This window comes from Apostichopus japonicus, chromosome 14 (assembly GCF_037975245.1).
Source record: "Apostichopus japonicus isolate 1M-3 chromosome 14, ASM3797524v1, whole genome shotgun sequence".
In the NCBI taxonomy this organism is placed as follows: Eukaryota; Metazoa; Echinodermata; class Holothuroidea; order Aspidochirotida; family Stichopodidae; genus Apostichopus; species Apostichopus japonicus.
Window position 1 is genome coordinate 7,523,714 of NC_092574.1, and position 24,461 is coordinate 7,548,174.

General features: G+C 40.1%; 1 protein-coding gene and 1 long non-coding RNA gene across 2 annotated transcripts in view; one reads left to right on the forward strand and one right to left on the reverse strand.

The window, feature by feature from the left end:
* Positions 1 to 11,591, reverse strand: part of LOC139979944 (phosphoglycerate kinase-like) — a 45,881-nt gene extending 34,290 nt beyond the window's left edge. Inside the window, exons 1-9 of the mRNA XM_071991201.1 lie at positions 11,381 to 11,591; positions 9,235 to 9,285; positions 8,605 to 8,757; positions 7,842 to 7,986; positions 6,328 to 6,431; positions 4,910 to 5,029; positions 4,111 to 4,225; positions 2,092 to 2,271; positions 676 to 752 (exon numbers count right to left, since the gene is read on the reverse strand). Of these exons, the coding sequence (XP_071847302.1) occupies positions 676 to 752; positions 2,092 to 2,271; positions 4,111 to 4,225; positions 4,910 to 5,029; positions 6,328 to 6,431; positions 7,842 to 7,986; positions 8,605 to 8,757; positions 9,235 to 9,285; positions 11,381 to 11,442 (1,007 nt within the window). The 5' untranslated portion in view covers positions 11,443 to 11,591. The remainder of the gene's footprint in view (positions 1 to 675; positions 753 to 2,091; positions 2,272 to 4,110; positions 4,226 to 4,909; positions 5,030 to 6,327; positions 6,432 to 7,841; positions 7,987 to 8,604; positions 8,758 to 9,234; positions 9,286 to 11,380) is intronic.
* Positions 11,592 to 11,670: 79 nt separating this feature from the next.
* On the forward strand, positions 11,671 to 23,058 carry LOC139979946 (uncharacterized). The gene is made up of 5 exons (XR_011797407.1): positions 11,671 to 11,852; positions 12,131 to 12,424; positions 14,908 to 15,047; positions 20,667 to 20,777; positions 22,159 to 23,058. It is a non-coding gene; the product is annotated as an uncharacterized lncRNA (long non-coding RNA).
* Positions 23,059 to 24,461: the final 1,403 nt, after the last annotated feature.

Consider the following 24,461-nt stretch of genomic DNA (forward strand, 5'->3'; position numbering starts at 1 on the left):
TTTTACCCGAAATCTCCCGGCCTCCCGGTTTCATATTCTATTCTCCCGGTTTTTTAATGTTTCAGCACTTGCGACATTTCTGAAAATAGCCAACCATTAGTCCTAATGCTTAGTAATTCCCCACAGTAACACTGAACAGGAAAGGCTATTCTTTGAAATTCGCAAGAACAAGACAGACAGTCGGATAGGCTCAAGCTTGATGGGACTCTATCTAGCATACTAGCCATGAAGTCACAGTACCCAGAGTCCACTGTTCCCTGTTTCAAATGGAAGCCTTCTAAAGAAACCCTGTAGAAAGCGAAGCGAGCTGCTGTAAACTACAACAAGAAACACTGATTGATGATTCTCTCACTGTATTGCATAGTAGACAATACTTATTTAGGAGTATTTATATCATTTCAGTTGAAAATTACCAACCTCCCTATTTTCCCCTTGTTCTCCCTATTTTTTGGCCCTGAAAAATGTTATTCTCCCTATTTTGGCGTCAAACAGGTTGACAGGTTTGGAAGCACGACACAGAAATCAAGGGTAAGCAGTAACGATAGTGGACCGAATTAATTGGCAGTTTCCACCCAAAAATGGTCAACAAATGTCGTCAAAGATATGTGGCTTATGAGTATTATATAAAAATTTAAAACAAAGGAGAAGTATCAAGTTAATTGATATTTAACTCACCCATTCCAGACGATGAGCTTGGCCTTCGATATGACAGCTTGAAACGTTTCCAGACTTTTAGGACCACAATCAAGCCCCTGAAAAATGGAGAATTTTTTCAAATATGAAAAGGACACACATTTTTTTTTTAATAAAGGATTTACTTCAGAAACAATCTTTCAAGAAATGAACGATAGTAAGAACAACACAGAACACAGTTTCAAAGTGATAAGCTTTCAGGGTGCGGTAAGTTGTAACAGTCAACCCCCCATATATTGTCACATAGCACCTGGCACGGTCCTCCTCAAACATGGCTAACTACATAATACCAATACGTTTCAAAATTTATCTGAAAGAGTTTCAACCTTGATAAGACCCCATGCATGAAAGCAACCATCTTCTGAAGAAATGAATTCTCTCTTTGAAGGCTCTGAGCCTCCTGCAATCAAGTTCGTGTCACAAAAAATATCTATTTGGAATTTCACCTAAGTGTTGAAATCATACAATGTCAATCTATTTGGAATTTCACCTAAGTGTTGAAATCATACAATGTCACCAGGAAGGGTGAGAGGGCAATGGTCAACTTTGCTACGTTTGACTGGAATAGGTCCCTGTAAAGCAGGGGTGGGCAACCTTTTTGAATGAATGGGCCAGATAACAATTGACTGGGCTGCACCTAACCAACGACCTGCTGTTGATTTCAAACCTTTGCTTCCGAGGACTTTCAAGAAATAGGTGTGTGTACTTAATCGGTATTCACAAAAACATATTGTCCATACAGTACAGTTGATAATTAATGGGGATAATAGGCCTACCTGACAGCCTCATTAGTGCCGATAAATTCTAAGCAGCTAGCTCGTTTTTTTGTGATGATGTAAAATATATTGTTTTTTTTTTTCTTTTTCTTGAGACATCTCTCGGGCCGCCAAAAATTCACTGGCGGGCCGCATGTGGCCCGCGGGCCGTAGGGTGCCCACCCCAGCTGTAAAGTATCACATAATGTCTATTCACTTCATAAAACTAAGGAGCATACAGCAATTAATTGCAAAAGTAAGAATTTGATCAAGCTTTACTGCATGATGTTGATTTCATCATGGACCTCATAAAACCATATCACTAAATATCTGTTCTTTGATAAAAACTTGAGAAAAGGAATAATTCTGAAGTATATTCTATCAGAGGGACGTTTGATAATGTGACTGGTAACTTCCTATAAAGTAACATATGTAGATTCCATCCTACAAAGCTGTTTACTAAATATCTGTTCTCTGACCAAAACTTGTGAAAGGAATAACTCTGCGATATATTACTGTCCGAGGGTCCTTTGTTAATTTGACTGGGAAGATCCAATAGATTCCATCATACAAAACCATCTACTAAATATTTGTTCTCTGATAAAAAACTTGAGAGAGGAATAATAATCCTGAGATGTATTACCATCCAAGGGTCCTTGATACCGGTTGAAAGTGTGGCGCTCCCGACCTTGGCGTTCTCGTCAAATTTATCGGCAGTCACAAAGTCCTCCGGGAGATGAATCTTGACGCCTTTCTTTTCTGCTTTTTTCATCAGGTCACCGACAATCTTCGAACCGTCCTCGTCAAAGAGAGATTTTCCTATCTGGATCAAGTAAAGATGGAGAGTTTGGAGTCCAGTGTTGCACTCACAAGAAATAAAAACCATTCTTATCAATACATCCAAAACTAAGACTTTTCTTTAACCCTGTAGCAAATAATGATCGAGTTTCATAACACTGAATCAAAATTGTTGACAATAGTAACTATTACAACAGACATTTTTTTCACTCCTGACGCTGCAATTTATCAGAAATCCATGACTTAAATTGTTTCAGATTTTGTGGGGCAGCTCTTTGCAAGTTGTCAGAAAATTGACCGAACCTACCAAATGTAACCCAAAATAAAAATTGCTATGGATGAAATGAAGACACTCAAACCTATTCATCAAAATGAACTTGATTTAATGCCAAGAGGATAAAACACTCCATCTGATTCTAAGAAATATGTTTCGCACCAGACGCTAATTGAAACTACTGTTAATCGATCTCTGAAACAATTCAAACTGATATTAAAGGGTGTGAAGACTCGCGCAAAAAGAAACGTTTAATGTTGGTAATCTGACCTAGTTTCGAATGAGGTGTAACAGAAGTTTTAGACACTACCATCAATCCCAGAAAATATGCACACAGATTGCTACCTTCGGTAATTAGACACTAGTGTACAGTCAGTACATACAGCTGCAGTCAATACCCACAGCACAGTGTACAAACGATACAACGATGGACATCTCAGGTCCAGCTAAAGATAACATTACTGTTTACATTTTGTAGCGACAAGCAGAAAACTTCACTTGCAAGCAACGGAAAGTTAACTTTTTCATAGCGCGGCATGCGGTTTGGGGCGAGTCTTCAATGCCTTTAAACGTCCTGACATAAGAATATATTCGTTACTGCTGTAAAATCATACGTTCATGTTTAACGTGATGGAAACGGCACCACTGTATCAGTTTATCGTTTGTAACAGCTCTTCAGACCTTTCACATCTGGTGTGTGTTTTTCAGGTGTCCTGTACATATGGCCCATAATAGTTGGCTTGTTAGGGTACTTGCAACAATGCTGTAAAGTGTACATGTATCAATCAACACTGTATTGACTGATAGGTAGACATTTAACAGTACAATACTTACACTATACAGTACAGTATAGTACAACTTCACTGCAGTGCAATCATTAAACTATCCTGGTGTGTATTATGGATGAAAATAACATTTGATTCAAAATTAAAGCAGCATTTTGCGTTTGGTAGCTGTTTCTACTTTTTTGACATGTCCATCGAGTTTTTTACATATATCAATCACAAAACAGCAAACTAAGATATAAGCCAAGTTTTTCCCTGCCAACAATGTTAATTGGCGAGTAATTAAGGATATTTGCAGATAATGAGAAAAGTGTCCACGACAAATTCCACATTTATATTTAATCGCATACAGTTCCCCCAAACCCACTAGTTTGAATTCAACCAATCAGAGATGCAGGTTTAGTTATGAGCCGTTGCTAAAAAAAGATTCAAGACTTTGCGTTGGTACAACCAGGGTGATGTTATGGAACTCCCTGGTACAATTGCCATATAGAGTGTACACAAATCAAGCATGTTGCTGTATTACGTATTGGTCGATGACGTTCGTAGTGTTTAAAAATTCATATTATGGGAGAGGTTTATTGGGATTCCAATTGACAATATCTTGGAGAAAAACAAAGTTGAAAGTTGCAAATTTTTCGACTTTTATGACACCATTTGAAGTAAGCTTTAAATAAATAAGCTAGTTATGTTTGTCGTTATGGCATAGTGGAGTCAGTGTGGTTGAGAAAAATCATAGAAAACAATGCTAAATGCTGCTTTAAGTAAGACTTTTGGCCTTCCATAGGATCGAGAAAATACTTACATCCATTCCGTGAAGGATCTTCAGGAAGGTAAAAGACATGCCTCCTACGATGATCATCTCGTTCACTTTATCCAGTAGGTTATCGATTAATTTGATTTTGTCTTGCACCTTAGCCCTACAAATGTGAGAGAAATAAGGACAGCTGATGAACGAAAAATCTTCCTTTGAGCAAATACAGAAACCTCAACCTTGAGCAAGGAGCTGTGAAAAAATATAAATCTTTTAGAATTCTCCATTTAAAACTGATATGGCTGGCAGTGAAATACTTCCGATTTATGGGAATGAAAACATCGATTCAAATTTGTACTAATTACAAATCATTCCAAGGACATATGACATTGAATATCATCGGAGAGTATATCGTTGTTCACATCAAGTTTAATAAGAAAACATGTTTTGGTTGAGTTATTTCAATTCTATCAAACAATTAATTATTTTAATATTTTAATTTTAATTAACATTAAACTTTAGACCTGCACTGTTGAACCAACGTTATCATCAAATTTAGCATTAAAGGAGTATTCCAACGATTTTAATAGCATAATAAGTTGCAAAGTCTTGAGAACAGGAATAGCTATAGAAAAGTCATCAGCTCTTAAGTTCTTCTTTCTCTTCTTGGATAATGACATACCAAGACTAAACTTCTGCCTAGAGGTCAGCCCTTAATGCAAGAACTTGTTAAATATATCGACTCATGCCCATTACAGAGCTAATTTCCAAAATAATAATTATGGACAATTGTCAGTTGCAACGGTCTTAAACGGTTCTCTCACAGACGTTGAGAGTGTGTCCGGCTTACCCTCCAAGAATCGCCAAAAATGGTGCCTCTGGATTCTCTAATGCTTTAGCAAAATAGGTCAGCTCTTTCTTCAAAAGGAAGCCAGCGGCTCTTACATCCTTCTGAACTCCGACCATAGAACTATGAGAACGAAAATAAAACAAAACAATACAAACATAATACTAGCATATTATATGAAATTCTAACATTTTCTTTTTCGGGCAATGCGTCACTATCTTGTAAATGGTATAAGACCGAAACCATTTTAAGGAGTCGATAATTTCATGCGAATATGGGTGCTAAGAAAAGAGATGATATCATATCCTACCGCAACTACTGACCATGGGAACAACGAAAATGTACATACAACGATCTAGAAAGATATCAGATGACAACTAGTATTTATCTTATGTGTGTTGTTTCAGAAATATAAAGAGGTCAAAGTCTGGGACATTCTCGATGTCCTAGTAACACAACAGATCAACTAGTACATTGTTATATCTAGTTTGCAAAATTCTAACAGGATTATTCACTCCATAATGAGGTATCTACTTTGCAAAAACACATTTCATTACCTTCTTACTTAATGGGTAACAGGTGTATATACAGCAAACGTCCTACTGATTCACAGTGTGACAGTGACAACAAAACTGTCACAGGTTGGCTCCCTAATTTATGAAATGACACATATACATCAAATGACAATTTACCAAGGCATGTTGGAGGGTTGCTTGAAAGGAATCAACATGGTTTATAGCTCACTGTACATTAAAAGGTATATTATACCATACAGTGTTGTCATATCAATCCTCAGAGTTGCCTAAGATACAGCTTTGGGTCCTAATGCCTGTGATCTATCCCGGGTTTATTACAGATTTCCAAAGATTTTCTAATAGTGCTGTCACATATCTCGATCTATGTGCTACTCGCAAAAACATGATTGAAGAGATCTCGTCTTCAATAATTACGAGAAGAATCGCAGGCTTACGTCCGGAATATTTCCATTTCGGAGACTAGGATACAATTTTACTAGCATAGATTGTCTTGTAAATAGCTGTTTCGGCCGAAAGGCACCTCAGGGAACAATTTTACTTGACGCTCGGAGCTTAACCACAGTTTAGCTGACCTGATTGAAAATACCCTCAGAGAAGCTTTCTGATTGGTTGACGACCAGCCGTGTCTAAAGTCCCCAAATGAACAGTGGGAAACATGAAATGTGCTAGTCATGCGTGACAAAAAAGATTGAATATTTCATACTATTGCGACAATCAGGGAATGTACAACAGGTATGTTGCCCAGAAATGTCTGTCGGAGATTTTTCTTCAAGGAATTATCAGTGATTTCAGATAATGCAGCTTGCCAAGTTTTGTGGACCTAGAAAGGACCGATACGACCAGTGGTCAAATTGTTAATCCACCGGCCGATACCGCAACACGTACCTGTGTGCTCTGTGTGCCGTGCCGAAGGCGTCATTGACGTAAACATCTCCTAGTTTTGAAAGGGATGCTCTGAACTTGTTGACCGCCTCTGAATCAGCTTTGACCTACCGGGGAAAAAAAGACGTAAAGAAAAGTGATTATGAAATCAAAATAAAACAGAAACTGTTAGCAAACTGCTTATTCTCTAAAGAGCCTGTGTAAGAGAATGTGTAAAAGTAAGTAGGCCTGACGCTTCGATCCTAGCAGGATCTTTTCCAGCTCTAGGCTGAGTTGTCATGCAGCCTCCGGAGAAGATCCTGCTAGGATCAAATTGTCAGGCCCTATTACTTTTACACCCAAAGGTGATTATAGATGATAAATTAGGGTCATTCCATTATTCCCTGATCAAGGAGCCACAGTAAACTAATTGATTTGTTTCTTTTGAAAATAAGACTAACTAGTACTATTTGAGAGAACTCACTTTTTTATGACCACGAAATAGATTGTTTATGTTTTTGTAAAGATATTGACGCCAAACAGAAAAAGTCCTAAAGACAGTCCCAGGCCTGCATTAATTATAGTTGAAAGTATCTAAAGAATGCGTAACTTTAATAACAAAATATTAGCTGTTTTGGTACTCCCCCAGTTGTAATTTATCATAACCATGTTGTTTCTTTTTGAAGTAGGAATTTCTTTAAGCGAAATCTACGTGGAAACAGCAGAAATTATAACGGGCATCACTATGTCGGATGAAAGAACCATCATTTTATCCTCATCGTATTGTACCTCCCAAGGGGAGAGAAATAATTTCTTCTTCTCTGATCTACAAAAATGTTCAACAGTTTGCAAAACATGTGGAGGAAAAAAACAATTAACAACACGAACCATGGAAACAACTGTAACATCCATACCAACTTCAACTTTCTCTACTCAGTGACATTTTGTAGGGAGACATCTGATATTGTCAATCATGATCTCTTGAGAAAGAATCTAGATACTGAGATGGGAGATTCCTCAATAGTGTGGAATAGTTTCTCTCTTCAGTAATTAAGTCTTACTATCTCACATCTCACATTGGTCAACGAGACAAACCATGACAACATTTGTAAAAGATCCATACAACACTGTCTCTGCAGCTCAAAACTATGTCATGTTATTAACTCACTATAATAATACTTATAATAATAATAATCAGCAGTTATTTTTACCACGCTTAAGTGACCATAAATGTGTGAGAAGCCAGCAGGGCTAAATGGATTACAACTTACACATCGGGTGGCTTCCAATTCAAAATTTTACCTCAAATTTTGTATCTTTTCAATTTTAGAAAGTCATTTCAGATGGGAAAACCATAGATTGCTCTTGGATGAAAAAACCCACCTTACTATGACCCGGCCGGGTATCGAACACGGAACTTCACGATTGCTAAGCCTCATTGCTTCAAATGCCACCGCCTGGCATCTATTTATATATTGTAAACAGATGCTATAAATATTCAAAAGTTCTCATGAATATTGATGTCCCGTAGTACACACCTTTTTGCCATTCGCATCTTTACTACTGCCCTCTTCCTCTGCATGAAAGCGGAGATTTTCCAGTAAGATAACCGATCCTGTCTCTGGACTAGCGCAGGCAGCTTCAACTTCAGCTCCGACACAATCATTCAGAAATATGATTTTTCTAAAAGGGAAAACACAAACGTCACAGTTACCATCAATTTTAAATTCCCCCTCATTACTATATCATAATAATAAATAATCAGCAGTTACTTTTACGACGCTTAAGCAACCACAAATGTGGGAGAAACCCGCAAGGGCCTATGGATAACAACTTACATGTCGGGTGGCTTTCCAATTCAACATTTTAACTCAAATTTGGAATCTTTTCAATTGAGAAAGTCATTTCAGATGGGCAAACCGTAGATTGCTCTTGGATGAAAAATCCACCTTTCTATGACCTGGCCAGACAGCTAACCCGGAAACTCCCGATTGCTAAGCCTCATTGCTTCAAATGCCACCGCCTTTTTCCACTCGGTCAGAGCACCAGGTACTACGATATCTTGTCAGGACTTAAAGAACATTTCCACTGGAAAACTTCAATCAAAATTTAGCCAGCCATAGATTCTGGTAGCAATTTTAAATTAATAGGCATAAGATTTCAACTAAATGTACAGTACAAAATGTTGTATGGAATTTCCTGCAAACTTCAGACTGCGGCCAAGAGAATTGCCAAACATGAGAGAGGTGCAGACGGACTGAAATCTACAATGTTATTTAACCTATGAACTTCGGAACTCACCTTTCCATCAGCCTCTCTAGCTCCTTGGCAACGGGAGTCAGTGAAAACTTATCCTGCTTCTTACCGTCTGGTCTTCCAAGGTGGCTCATAAGTACTACAGATTTTGCTCCGTTCTCCAGAATATGTTTAACGCTCGGTAACGCAGCAACAATCCTAACAGGTTGAGAGACGGTATAAGATATAAATGGAGTCAATAACAAATTATGTTACTGTACATGATGCAGTAACTTCATGTGTCTGTGTTACACTATATCAGTAGAGTAGTGCCATCACAAGCCTGTTCCATATTTATTTACACGCAGTAACATATATTCGAGTTAATAACCTACAGTATATCCCATACATATCATGTACGAACCTCCTAGTATAGATCTACACATTGATGAGATAATTCAGGATTATCTCATGAATAAAGCTTCCCTTCATCTGAAAATGGTAACTTAACTATAAAATATATCAACATTGTAAAATGATTACACAAGCAACTGATATCAAAATCCGTCAAAAACTTATATGTTAGAAAAATGAGGAATCCAAAGCAAAGTTATTTTGTTGGACATTTTTCTATATGATTTTGTAGTTTCTTTTTGCTCTTTAGCCCCTTCAAATCAGCAAGCTGTAATGTCTCACCTTTGGTTGTTGGTGATCTTTCCATCCTTCAATGGCACATTGAAGTCAACTCTGAAAACAAGTTTGAAAGTAATAATATCAAATGTAGTATATGAAATATAAATAGGAAACTTAATAAATCACACACCATTATCATATCAACTTTTGAGTATTTTTCATAAGTCTTAATGTCACCTTCTTTAGATCTTTCTCCTTTCCTTTAAGCCACTACCTTAGTGGCAACTATCTATTCTTTGCCAAATTGTTATTGTTGCTGTTTAATTGCAATGAAGTGAGCCAAAAATCTAACCCTTACTCCCCTCCACCGCCTAAATCAAATTGATCTTTTATGCAATGAAAATTTAAGGTTGTCAAAGCAGTGTACTAAAATTGTTTACTACTGATTGAAGAGGTTTGTTTACAAGTTATGAAATCTTCAGACTCTGCTTGCAAAAAACTTTGATATGGTCATGATACGGAAAATTAATGGTGCCATGAATGGCCAACTTGTCACCAAGCGTTTAGCTAGTGACAACTTGCTAGAGTAGAGACCACATTATTTTTGTGATTTAATGTGTAAGTCAATGGTGTTTTTTATCGGCGTATGCTACCCTACCACTCACTAGTGTTACACTACCAGGCCATGTAACAGTTATGTTATGTTCTAAATGAGGCTTAACCTACACTCATAGGCGTAGGAGGCGGGGGGCTGGGGGGACTGCAGCCCCCAACCCAAAATTTTTGTGAAAATGCGGGCAATATGATGAGAATTTTTTGGGCACCTACTGAAAGAAAAATAATTTGCAATGTGTTTTTCAATGGTTAAACAAATATTATTATCATCATTATTATTGTAACGTATTCCCCAATAATTCTCACCAATATGGAAGGGTAATAACATCAAAGTGGCTATTCTTACGACTGTTTGTAAGAATAATTTCCGACTACGCATGCGCAGTTGTTATTTTTATGACAGGAGTACTATTTTTTACGACCAGGAGTAACAATAATTTCCAGTTAGGGTTAGTGTCAGGGTTAGGATTGGGGTTTAGGGTTAAAGTTAGGGTTAGGATTACCCCTACTACATGCGCAGTTGCTTTATTTACTTTACTGCGCTTGAATTCGCCTTATGTCATAAGAATATTTTATAAATAATTGTTACGACTAGTCGTAAGAATAGCCACGGTCTAATAACATGGCGGTATCCAGTCAAAACGTCCCTTTACCAAAACGTCCCCGCTTTTTTAAGACCAAAACGTCCCCGCTTTTTACCAAAACGTCCCCGCAGTCAAAACGTTCCCGCGAGTGAGTCAAAACGTCCCCGCTTTTTATAATCAGTTGGAATGCAAGTGTGAATGTTTTTAGTTCAAATCAAAGAGTAAGGATAATTATACTTCTGGTTGAAACACAGTTTTTAGGGAGTGGGAAGTGCCGGTTATGAGGGCGGAAACATTTTTGAGTAAAATTTTCTGAGGTAAGATAATATAAATAGAAAATGAATGCAAGAGGGCTGTATAGGGTAATAGGATTTTTTTAAACACGAGTTGGTTTCTGAATGAATATATACGATATTGAGGGAAGGGAATAAAAAAGATTTTTTTTTACGTACAACAAGTTACTTTTGGAATATGCGAGACGGGCTGGATGAACGTGATATATGTTTTCCTACAGCATATACGTTTATTTTTTTTTTTCTGAATTCAAATTATAACTTGAAATTAATATATTCATAACTGTGAATGAATGTTATAGACGGGGACGTTTTGACTTACGGGGACGTTTTGACCAACGGGGACGTTTTGACCAACGGGGACGTTTTGATCAAAAGCGGGGACGTTTTGACCAAAAGCGGGGACGTTTTGGTACGGGGACGTTTTGGTAAAGGGACGTTTTGACTGGTAAGCAACATGGCAATGATTGCATGTTATTGGCATGCGATGTAACAACCGATGCATGCCTAGCCTATATGTTGTGCACATTAGCATGTTGAATGCGCGAAAAAATTTGGATATATTTTTCGGGCAAGTCGTTACAGCCCCCCCCCCCCCCAAAAAAATAATCAAATTGGGCTCCTACGCCTATGCCTACACTACAGCCTACAGGTTGGCCATAGCCCTAGCTTACAGTAGGCCTGGGCCTATGCTAGGCCAAACTTAGGCTAGGTTACCTCATAACAACACGTTTCCCTTTGAAGTCAACGTCGCCAATTCCAAGTTTGTTCAGGGCCATGTTTGATGTAATGTATGTTCTGCGTCGACTAAGTAAAGAATAGCAGTCCTAACACAACCATATACTGTTCCAGCCCTGCCTTCAAGATTATTTAATTCCCTTTGGAGTGCGTACGTGCAGCACAGACAAGTCGGAGGGCTGAGGTTGTTAGTTCCAAGGTGTTTCGACAACAGGGAAGTTGACCTGTGACGTACTTCCGTTTTCAAAAGCCCTCACTAGTATTCCTATGGCACCTCGGAACTAACCTCAGCCTTGCTTTGTACGGCAAGAAAGTACCAGCGCGAAGTACAAACACTATGCGGTATGCCTTTGACATAACTAAAGTGATAAAGTTTACATAAATCACTCCAAATGGTGATATCGTGTGCCGCATTTCGCCAAAAATGTGGCAGTGTACTGCAGCTTCACAGGTAATTATTAAGAAGCGATAGTAGAAGCATTTACATAGGAATATAATTACTTTAGTGTCGTCTGCCCATCTAATGATCTAGTGAGTAATGCTATATTGTTATTCACTGGACCTTGGAAAGTTGGATGTAGGCTAGTTAGCCTACTGTAGGCCCCTAGGCCTAGACCAGCTATACGGCTGTCCTTTTGGATGCGAAATGACTTAAGCCTAATGACAGCAATTATCACCACCTCATTTTACTTATCTTTATCCTTCTTTATCCTTTATTCCTAACGATAGATCCACATGCCAGAATAACTGAAGATGACATTTACATAGCCTACCTTGCCCTTGGTCTACTGAAGAGCCATACTGGAAAGTACGACCTTTCACACAAAGATCTTTGGCGTATGGAAGTGTACGCCAATAAATTTGGCGTACGGCGTACATTACTGCCCCAGGGAAAAGTACAACAGTTGGCGTGGCGTATCGCGTAAGCGTGGAGGAAAATTCAGCTGCAACAGTGCAAGTGACGCAACATGGTTCATACCATCGAGTTTAATAAATCTGGAGAAACTTTCACACAGTAAATACGTGCATACCATGCATGGAGGGTCATGTGATGTGTTCCAGGGTGGTACTAATATATTACTATCACTATTATGCATGATGATTTCACCCAAATTTTCATTACACGAAACCTCCATATATACAATTACAGATGTAAGTTATATGGTCCGGGAAGTGCCATTTCCTGCGATCTGGGAGGCATTATTGACCAAAACTTTTTGTGTACGCTCCGCGCCAACCGATGGTGGTGCTCCGCTTAGATAGTGTGGCGTACAAATACAGAACAAAACCACATCCACCTTGGCGTATTTCTTTGGCATATGGTCACAGTTCTTTCCAGTCTGAAGAGTAAGATTCTAACATAGGTTCGCCTAGGTCATAACGAAGCCTACAATATTTCAGTCTATTAATATATCTACTAGAATTGTACAAATATTCAAACACATTCTCCATTTGCAACATATTCCCAACAATGTACAAGTTAGTGTGGCAAAAGGGTATAGGGCCTAAGCAGTAAAGCAGGCTAAAGCCTAGCCAGTACTCTGAGTCTTGAGGTAGGCTAGGCCAAAGCCTATAGCCAGGTATGTTCTGGATAGTAACTTTAATTACAGGCAATTTGCACAAATTTACTCAACTATGATTTAAAGGCCTAATGATATTCACTTACCATGTTTGGACAAAGCTTTGTAGGCAATACAACACACTCAAGCCACCACTCGTGATAACATCTCATCTATTGATGACAATATGTGACTGAATGTAGATATGCATCAAACTGTTTGCACTCTCACTTCATAAGGTGGGATCTGTTATCCTGCATAATCTACTACCCACTTTGCAACATTAACATTTAACTGAAAACTGCATGCACAGACTAATATGGAAATATTACACAAAAGTAGGTGTGTGGAAAGCAGGCGCGGATCCAGGGGGGGTCCAGGGGGTCCGGACCCCCCCTGCTCTTTGCCCAAAAAAAAAGAGAAAAAAAAAAGGGAAAAAAAAAGAGAGAGAAAAAATAATTAAATTAAACGCCAATTTTAAACATGTAGGACGTCAGAAGGCGGTTATCCTTACAAGTCAGCCAGGTGTATCTTTTCCGTCAATTTTCAGACCGAAAAGTTTCAAAATTGAGGTGGTGTTCGAATTGTTTTGGGCGGTGAGGTGGCAGAGCGGTAGGCTGCATAGGATGCGCCGACGAATTCTTCATGAGAGATCGTTTTCTGCGGTGAGAAGGCATAAAACTGTTCTCCGATCAACAATGGGCAAGGAGCGTCTCACAGCTCTTGTTCTCATGAACACGTATTATAACACTCCTATCGACACTGACGAAGTGGTCCGAAAGCTCATTGAGAAACATCCACGGCGTTTGTTCTCTCCAATCTACCATGAATAGATCATCAATAAAACTAGCTAACTCGTACTGATGCAGATACATTTCGAGTGAGTTTTTGTAGGTGCTTTGAATGGCTAAATTGAAGGGGGTTCCCTGTTGTACTTAAATATCCAAGAATTTCACAATGGATAGAGGGAAACCCACTCCCCTTAGAGCCTAGGATCACTGGAGGCCAACCCCTCACCCTTCCAGAATCCTGGATCCGGCCCTGCATCAAACAGTGGTGACGGAACGGAAGGGGGATTGGTGGCTAAAGGCATTATGATTTTTGTATCATCTCAACTCATCTGATATATATTACCATATTTCATAGATTGTTTTTTTCTCATCAATTGAGAAATTGCAGACATGAGATCCATATTTTCAGGCTAGGTACATGCGGCTTAGAATACTCGGGAAGTGCCGTTTCCGGCCATCTGGGGGGGTTTGTAAAGACCAAAATTTTCTGGTACGCTCCGCGCCAACCGATGGTGGCGCTCCGCTTAGATAGTCTTTCGATCAGGCGCGGCTGGACCAGTCAGACCCCCCCCTGTCAAAAATCCTGCATCCGCCCCTGGAAAGAGGGAGGGGAGTGGGGTGGAAGGTGGAGGGAGGGTTGCTTCTTCACTGCATTTTCCTGGGACAACTATGGCACTATCTGAGTGGAGCACTAAAATAATACAAGCAAGAAAACGTTTGCCATATGCTTCTCTGATACCGGAAATGACACTTTCCAGACATTAAAAGTTGCATAAAGCACTCCACTTGTTCATAAGAGGCGAGAAAATGTTTCAAAGTTGGTTCTTATAAGTCAGGAGTATATTACTACTCTGATCTGGTCGCCATAACATGTCTCTCTTGTGAAAAGTACACCTACTCTTTCGGAAAAATGGGTAAAATCAAATTCCGTTTTCAAAGTCGAATGGACAATGTATGTATGACGACTTATAAATGATCTGGCTCTTTGCCTCACTTTTCTCAAGGCTTCACCGCTTCAACACACGATTACTTTAATTATGTCCCATTGAGATACTTTTCTTGACTCACAGGCAAAATGTTTATCGATCCTTCCATACAGAATCTCATATAATCTTTGATACAGCAATTTTTTTTATTCTCGTATATTCTCCTATAGGCAAATATGGAGAATAGATGTGCAATACAGTGTGTCAGTTGTGAGAAGCATGTCCTCTACCTTGCACACCATGTAGCCAGGCAACACCAGGTGAAGGACAAAGGCCAAAGATTGCGGCTTACGTACTAGTGAGGACAAATGTAAGTAGCAAATGTTTGTGAAAAGTATCATATTCACTAAAATGTAAGAAGTAAAGTTCTAATATTTTGACAAGTAAAATTACTGCCTTTTTTTATTAAGGAACTCACATTCTTCTTCCAATTTGAATGACAGCATCTAGCTCTCTCCTTTTCTGCTCAATCAGCATGCAATTTTGTAGTAGCATCCTGTACTTCTGCCCTTAATCAAAAGTACTTTTATTGCAAGTTACTTTCAGATATAACCCTTCACGGTTCAAAAGGTCTCCTGTTAGAAATAACCCTTCACAGTTCACAAGGTCTCACCTGTTAGATCTAAAGATGCAGTACTTTAAGTGGCTAGACCATGTTTCATATTGTGTGATGTAGTGGGGCGGTTTAGCCCAAATATTCAAAAGGATTGTGCATTTTGTGATACAAGCACCAAATTTGGCACACATGTATATTAACAAGTTGCGAACATATTCAGATATTGGGCCACTCGGAATTCTCTCGTTATGTCCGCCATATTGGATTTCAAAATGGCCGCCATTTGAAATCTACATTTGCGATTATCTCTGGGTCAAATGCTGCTATTGACTTCATTTTAGTGTCTAAATGTATGTTTTGGGGGGCAAGGAATCCAATGGTACCAATTTCACAATCCAACGCACAATCCATGCACAATTCTTAAGTAGGCTGAGGGGGCTGCAGCCTGGTAAGAGGCTGCAGCCCCCTCAGCCTACTTGGTATCTGAGGCTAGGTATATATCGGTACTGAAGATACGTGTACATTAACAGTGTCATGTTAACAAGTTCAGCACTGCCACGAGTACATGTATGTTGTGGACTCATCGTCATGTGCAGTCCCCTTCACACATTAAGAGGGCTGTGCACTGAAGGGCAGCCTTCTTGCATTTGCAGCGCCTCACACACCCTTTCTGGCACTTGCAAGAAACCAGCTCAATGCAGCTGTGAGCTGCCTCAGGTAGCCTGGTCCAGTATGGTGTGTAGTGTCCTCCAGTCATTGACCAACCCCAGTTGGTTGGTGGAGGGAGCTCTGATGCTGGCAGCAGTATCTGACCCCACACATGTCCACCTTGATACACTGCCCTCTTGACATGTTCCTCTAAAGCTGCCTTCGTTGGAGGGATCAGCTGCACATCGTTCTTCCTTGCGAAGAGTTTCCTCCTGGCCGTGTCAATGTCCGTGCATTTGCTGGTTCGATCATACAACAGGATCACGAACCTCTCGATGATGCACATTGCATCGTTTGGTATGTCACGTGGTGCGGAGGACAGCAGTCTTCTTGCCATGTCTGGCAGTTAGAGCGTGGAACATTGGCAGTGCACGAGCCTTCTCTCGTCCCAGTCCAGCTGCTATTTCGTGTGCTGCTAGGTATCGGAATCTTTGGCCTGTTCCAAATGCCAGCCATAGTTCGTCTTCTGGTTGCTACTCCTGTACCAGGGACACTGCCAGCACCACAACATCGGTGTCTACAGTCCAGATGACTATTGAATGGTGTCCATGCTTGGCTGCATGAGATGCATGCAGCAACATCCGACTGTCAGCCTCTTCATGGTTACATGGGGCGAGTAAGGTCAGATCTGGTAGTAGTGGCTTGCTGAGCACTGCCTCTCCATCAGTAATGACGAGTTGCTTGTCCTCCTGGTCAAACCATTCCATGAGAGCTGCTGAGAGGAACCTGAACAACTCGGTCTTGTTGCTGTCCACTCGTAGGAAGTTCTGCCAGTTTCCTGGTATGGCTGCGTTGGCCACCACATGTCTCCGCACGCCTTGTCCCCGCTTTGCACGTGTACTACCTTTCAGTGAATCAGCAAGGTAAGTATCCCAGACCAGATCCAGGCGTGACACTGTTTGCAGCTTCGTAGATATATATGGGATGAAGATCTGATGTGCATACTCTTCAAAGGTCTTTAATGCAGCCGGCTTCAGCATCTGGACGATGGCTGCTCCATAAAGCACTATACAGGTAGTGACAGGAGTCTCTGTCTTGGCGTTGGAGACTTCTTCCAAGCATGTGATGAGATCATTCTTGGTACCAGTGAAGAGGTTTCCACCAGCAGACAGTGCAGGAGGACATGCCTGGTTCTCGTGACGAAAGAACTCCTCAAGGTTTCCATCCCTTGGCAGCTAATGTACAGGCGTGCGAAGAGTTCACGGTCATTCTTGATGGAGGCGAGCTGTTGCTGACCTTTGCTCTGGTTTCTTGGAGTGGAAGTGCTGAACACCTTGTTACGACGAATGGGGTCGTCCAGTGCCTTTGTTCTGTCCAACAGACACTCTCTGGTGGCTCTTGGCCAATCCTATTGGCTTTCATCACGGTCTCCACGGCTGCAGGACCTGCGATGTCCTTTGTGTCCAGTGTGACTAGATCCTGACTGTTCTCCTCGAATGGGTTGCCCATCTCCTCTATGACACCGACGAAAGAGCGAATATCTTTCACAAATGAGGCCTGTACACTTGGCGTCTGATCATGATGACGTGTGTCTGCTGTTTGCCGTCTCCAGTATTGGTTCCCGTCATGGAATTCTTCACCCTAGCAACTTCTGGTCCCGCAACCATCCAGCGACGAAGGGCACTAGGGTTGTCAGTGAGCCCAACTGCGCCACCGTCTCCTTTGATGCAGGCATTATTCTGCTCATGTGCCTGGTCAATAGGGATTGAAGAGAACACCATCTGTTTTCTTAACTGTGAAATGGCCTTCACTGAATTTCTTGGCTACGTCCCGGTGTTTGGTAGTGAGTTAGGCCATGTCCTTCAGGTGCACTGGTATCCACCTAGCATAGTGGGTATGATCTAGTGCGTGGAACCAGGTGACCAGCTCTGTCAGAGCATCGAGGTACATCATCAACGATCCCTGCCTGAGAGAACGCACATACACTAGAACCAACAGTTCTAGTTCCAGCACAGTTGCCCAATAGCGAAACTGGGGGATGTTGTCTCGTCTCTGGCGACACCAGTCTTCAAACGCAGGAAGGTCCTCTGCATCCCTGGTTTCTCCCAGACAGTAGTGGTTGTAGGCATGGTGTTGCAGGATGTACAGTGCTGCTGCAGTCACTTGATGTGCTCTTCTTGTGCGCAAGACATGAGATGCTCGCAGGAGTGAGTCTGCTGTCCCGGCTGTCGCAATCTCGGCTTGCACAAGTGCTTGCACCCAACCACTCCCTTGCAGCCAGTCCCCCAGTGTTTTCAGTGCCGCCATCTCTATGTGGAGACCACCAAACATCACCACTATGTGGTCTTCACCATAACTCTCTTGCCACTTCCACTGTATCTGCTTGGCCAAAGCAAACAGTGGCTGATCCAAGGTGACCACTGGTGTCCAGGATTCAGGTGTTCTACAGCTTTCTTCACAACGTCCATTGAATGCCGGATCATGGCCACAGTGTGGGCACTTTCCAGGAAGAGTGGAAGCAGCGACGTGGGCAGATGACTCTAGCATCTGGTGGCTGTCGGCTGGCATGAAATGCAGCCCAAGATGTGTTTTCATTGTCCACTGTACCAGTGTTGTCTTCCAGGACTTGTTTTGCATTGCCTAGACATTGGTATTCTTCATCAGTCTGCTGTTTGAAGTCTCCTCTGGCCAATGACACAACTCCAGCAGCTGGGACAGGCGACTTCTTAATGCTGCTAGTGACGGGGTACATAAGTATAATAGTGCGGCAAAGGGGCGACAGTCTTGGACAGTGCATCCCCAGATTCTCCAGCAACGACGATGCTCCGATTTATTCCTTCGCCAGTGTAAGAAGGATGTTGTATGAGGGAGGTAGCGGTACCATGGAAGGAGTCTTTTGATGTTGTTGTACTAGGGTTGTGATCTATGTTGTCTACAGCGGCAGTTGTGAACACTTCGCCAAGCATTTTCGAAGGGCAGACCACTTGTTCTCTGTGAAACTGTTGGCAGACATTGTTGCCCAACTGTGCTGAGTGCTGGAGCACTCTATCATAACAGATGCTCAGGCAAAGGTCTGACAGTCTGTCGACCAATTCCTTCTTGCGTGTATGAGCATGCAACATCATCCCGATGTATGTTGGAAGTGGGGTCTCTTGTGCAACACTGTGGCTGACACAGGTGGATGATGTGGTGCCACGTGTTCGCTTGTGTTTTACGCTGTTGAACTTCAGTATCTGGGCTGAGGTATTTGCTGCAGGGTTAGTGTCTGCCATCTGGTCCTTGATGCTGGGTCCCTCTAGGATCATGCTGACTAGGGCAAGCAGCAACGGTGGCACATCTTGACATCCTCCAGGGAATCCTGTGAAGGGCTTGGCTTCTCCAAACATGTGACGGCGAACAATGTGTGCAGCACGGGCAAGATGGACTGCATCACTATCACTGTCCAGCTCGCAGGCTTTGTCAAGAGCAGCACCGAGATCTTCTTCAAATGCCATCAGGATGTCTCTCCCCTTGGTGTGTGCCCGCATGTCAGGAAACTGAGATAGCAGTCTCTGTTTCAGTCGTGTGGAGTGGAGTCTTGTGTCGAACTGCACTCCAAGCTGTTCCATTCTGGACTGATAGAGGTGGACAAGATCGGCCAATCTGAATACTGTTGCCGTCTCCTCATCTTGTCTGGTTTTTCCTGCACTAACCCCCCACCCTATAAAAAACCATCAAATGAAAGCTTATTCTGTCCTCTTTCAAACAAGCTATTTTCCAGGTCTGGGGGGTGTTCGGTGTAGGATTTGGGATTTTTTGAAAATCACCGGAAACCGGAACGCAAATCTTGCGCGCTTAACAGGTAAAGGGAGATCGAGAAGCGGCCATGTAATGTATAGCAGCCATTTTGAAATCCAATATGGCGGCCCATTGGTAAAAATACGCAATGCAGATTGTTACCATTGGATTCCTTGGCCCCCAAAACATACATTTAGACACCAAAATGAAGTCAATAGCAGCATTTGACCCAGAGATAATCGCAAATGTAGATTTCAAATGGCGGCCATTTTGAAATCCAATATGGCGGACATAAAGAGAGATTTCCCAGTGGCCCAATATCTAAAAATGTTCGCAATATGTTAATGGTCATGTGTGCAAAATTTGGTGCTTGTATCACAAAATGCACAATAGGTTTGCTATGCTGCTACACTAATGTGACTCCAGTCAGTCAGTAACTCTATTCCAGCTAGATCTGAAGATGTTGTAAGTGACTAGACCATGTTTTGTGTTGTGTGATGTTACTCTGGACAGTCAGCCAGTAACTTTATTCGGCAGTGGATAACTTTGTTTTGTCCAGTGGAAAATCCTGGAAAAGTAAAGAAATTTCAGTTTCAACCCTGATAGTTATTGAAATCTTTGATAGCCAAGTACTGTAACAAATTTGTGTTGAGATAATACTAATATTATGAAATGTTATAAAAAGGTGAAGCTAATATGTATAATCAAACCAGGTTTTGAGACTGAAGACTTTTATTAACTTGGAGATAGTGAGCTTGGTGTCTTGGTAGCACATGCAATAAAAATACTATTTTTATGTCATAATATTTACTCACAATACTTTTGTTAAATTTTGAAAGTAAATATTTTATCAAAATGCCACACTTTTGGACCCATAATGTATTGAATAACCCATCATGTAAGTTTCTAAGATAGTAACCATGTTTTAATTTATTTGTATCTTCACAGAGGGGCAATCCTATACTGTACAGTAGTTACTCAGATTTTGATGGCGACTAGAGTAAAGAATTTAAGTGATGACACACTGGAAGGAAAACCTGCAGATAGAAATAGATGGAAGTATGTTGAAATAAAGTATTCAGAGAATGAATTGTGACTTGAATATATGGCATATTGCAGTGATTTTTTGATGGACAGGAGAGTTTGCAGCTAATCAATTCATTTTGCTGCCATCTTAAAGTGTTTAAATGATTACCTGCTTAAATATTGATATCGTACAACATGGTGGATACCAAATCAAATTCATTAGTTGCGCTATTATGCCTTGGTTAAATATTTTGTAAAAAGTGTGATGTATGTTGACATAATTTTCAAATTCATCCTCAAAGCAGATAACATTGTTGAACTGATGTGTTTCAAATAGACATAAAATAGCAATGAAAAATGAAACTAATTGACATGATTATTGCAAAGTATGGTCTGTGAAGGGGTGTGTCTCTTGTCTCAGGACTGATAGATGGGTACCTAGGTAGACTCACAGATAGCTGGAGCACTTAAGTATCAACCTACAAACAGTTCCAGTCTGAGACAGTGAGTATGGTTTATTATCCTTGGTCAGATTGTAGGAATGAATATCTCTGATATGGGTAGTCAGTCTGTCATTGTGCAAGCCAAGGATGAACCTTGCCATATCAGAGGCTGTAGAATGTTTGCATTTTGACAAGAGTGTCCTGTTCATCAGTAGTTTAATTACCTAGCCTTTTGGCCATATATTGTATGTCCAGTTAGACTTTGGCAGAAAGCTCATTAGTGGCATGATGAAAGTGGTCCTTCCAGAAATTGGTGAAGTAGAGGGGTTAGAAAGGGATTTTCATGACATCTGTAAAAGGGCAGACTGTGTCCTATGGATACTTGATTTAAGTCTCCTATGAATAGAAATGATGTGTGTTTTGTGAGTCTCGAAAATTCAGGTTATGGAGGAATGACAGACCAAGTTCAGCATTCTCTTATTAATGATAGCCTATATAAATATCAGGTACGCCTAAGCAGTTCTCACTGGTCAGAGGTTGAGCACTGGTGCATGACTTGATGATAATTTTGGTTTGTAACCTAAAATATCCCCATTGTCAACTCTCAGGCTGAATTTACTTATTCATGTTCTTGTTTGATGATTTGTACATCTTTGGTTGTGGCTATGTGCATGCAGGCATTTCTGATTATTTTTTCATACAGACTATATGTGTGAGCTAACATTGGCTAGGCTTGTCCAGTCAGGCTGTGAATCGGAATTCCTGTTCATGAGTCAATTATACTATCTTTCACTTGCATCATTTCAGGAAAGCAGGAATTGTTGCTTGCAGTGCTGAACTGTTTTTATCCAAGCTTACAGTGGCTTTTCTTATTGATTAATGTTGAATGTGTTTCTGTAATTTTATAATTTTTGTGGTTGTAATTTCATGTTTGTCCTGTAATTTTTATTTCTGTTCTCTTTCCTTTTTAGCTGTCATTTCCTTGCCCAACATGCTGTTACATTGGAAAAGCACTTTTATCTATGGTTCATCATTGTTTATACAACTACAATCATGGCAATCTAATGTTTTACAAATATCTAAGTAAAATCACAACTTCAGTAGCAGTATCTCGAGGCCAGCCAATTTGAAGAAGTTCAGATTTACCATTTAAAAATTCATAAAATATAGTATTTTCCCATGTGACCTAATTAATATGATTTGAGCAACCAATAGTGAGGCATATAGCAGGGCTCTAAGCCAGGTTCACTTGTCCAAAATCAAGTCCAAGTCAACATGTCCTGAGTCCAAGCCATGTCAGAATCAGAGTAAAGGCCGGGACAAGAATATCAGAGTCGAGAATCCAGTTGAAACATAATTTTGATTTTTGTTGATCACACCAACTTGGCTGGCCTCGATGTATTGCCATTGCTAATGTTGTTTGTGATTGTACTTAAATATTTGCAAATATTGGATTGCCATTGTGTTATCGATAAGGCATGATAAGTATGGACAGTTTGTCAACTGCTTGTGACAATTAGGATTCAAAGACATTTTAAAACTCTTGGCATATTAGTGTTAATGAAGCAGTCTACGAGTCATGTATTACAAGTTTTCCCTGTCATATTGTATGGGAGGGGGCAGAAGAGAGTAAAGGAGGCTGTTGGGGAATGGTGGGTATGGGTGTGGAGGAGGGGTAGGGAAAGATTAAACTTTGGAACAGGAGGACTCCCAGAAAAGTTGTCCATAGCTGTTTAAAACTATGAATGCATCATTATAACCTCAAACCTTGTTTATTTTCAGTGTGATAATCACCATGCAAAGCTCAAAGATCATCATTCAAGGGACTTGTGCGAAGAGACCAGCAAGAAAGTTAAAATCCTAGATTAGAGGTGAGAGGTTTGATCAGACATAGTGAAGTCTGCATGTTTTTGTGTGATTATGTGTGTGTGTATGTCTTATAATGGAATCTTGGGTTATATAGTTAAATGAGCCAATATGCCATGTTATGTTGGATTGTTGGTACTCATACCATAAATTAATTATGAATTAAGTTTTCAATATATACACAACTATAAAGTAGGTAAAATTTCATCAAGCATGGAATGTGCTGCTGTACACATAAATTGACCTTACTAAAATTTGAAAACTTTATTAAAACTCAAACATAAAATGTAAAAACAAATTTTATGGACCAATACAAGATTTCTACATGCCAATAATTGGGTGAATGTTTTGTTACATTTCATAAAGTTGTATTTGTGTTGTGTGGATCATTCCATTCTAATGCCAATTAGTCCAAAAACATATCATGACTGTTACATTTAATAATTGTGGTTTTTATACCAGATTTTCCTGATTGATTACTGTAGGTGTTAACATGTACTAGTGAGAAATTATCATATTGGAGAATATTTTACCATTTTGTTAATTTTGCTAAACTAGAATGTTAATTCCTGTATGGCTATAACATTATTTTATTTTTTCCATTTGGATTGAACTCATGTAAATATGATTATTATCATTACTTTATCAACAATGCAGATTTGAACAATTTGCACTTTTTAGTAAAAGTTAATTAATAACAACTTTTGTGGCTAATAGCTCATTTTTGGCAAGGAAGTCATTTCTATTGGTGGTTGATCATATGCAAACTCATCCCTTACTAATTTAATTATGTGATTAATTGTTGGTAAACAATGAAAAGTTCACACTAACTATCATTTCATGCGAAAAAATGATCAGTATCAAGCAAGCCATGATATTTCTACTGGTCTAGGTTGTCATTACATATTTTTCTTTTATATAGACAAAATGATTGATGCCAAAGATATAAACACAGTAGTTATGATGCTGAAGAAGGAGAAAACACCATACATCAGTGAGTTGTATTGTCTTGAAACAATTGATTGGCTCCTTGTTAATTACTTCCCATACTGGAGGCAACTAAAATTTATACAATCAAGTTGGTGTCTGGGTGTGTATGTGACAATGAGCTTGTGAACAAAATATCTCTACAAAATGCATACTAGAGTGATACCATACTTGGTTTATAAGTTGGGAAGTTGGTGATCCCTATTGTTTTGGTGCACAACTTATGAATATTAGTGATTGGGCTTGGTTTACTGAGGCCTATAGCAAATAGATTTGGCCATGTTAGTTTGCGTTTCCAATTTTTAGTGCTAATCTATTGGTATCTCAGTATCTGCCTTCTACTTTAATCTTGTCCCACTAAACATCTATAACATGAGAAGGTGTGATAGGGAGGGGGGGGGGGTGGATTGGATAACATTGG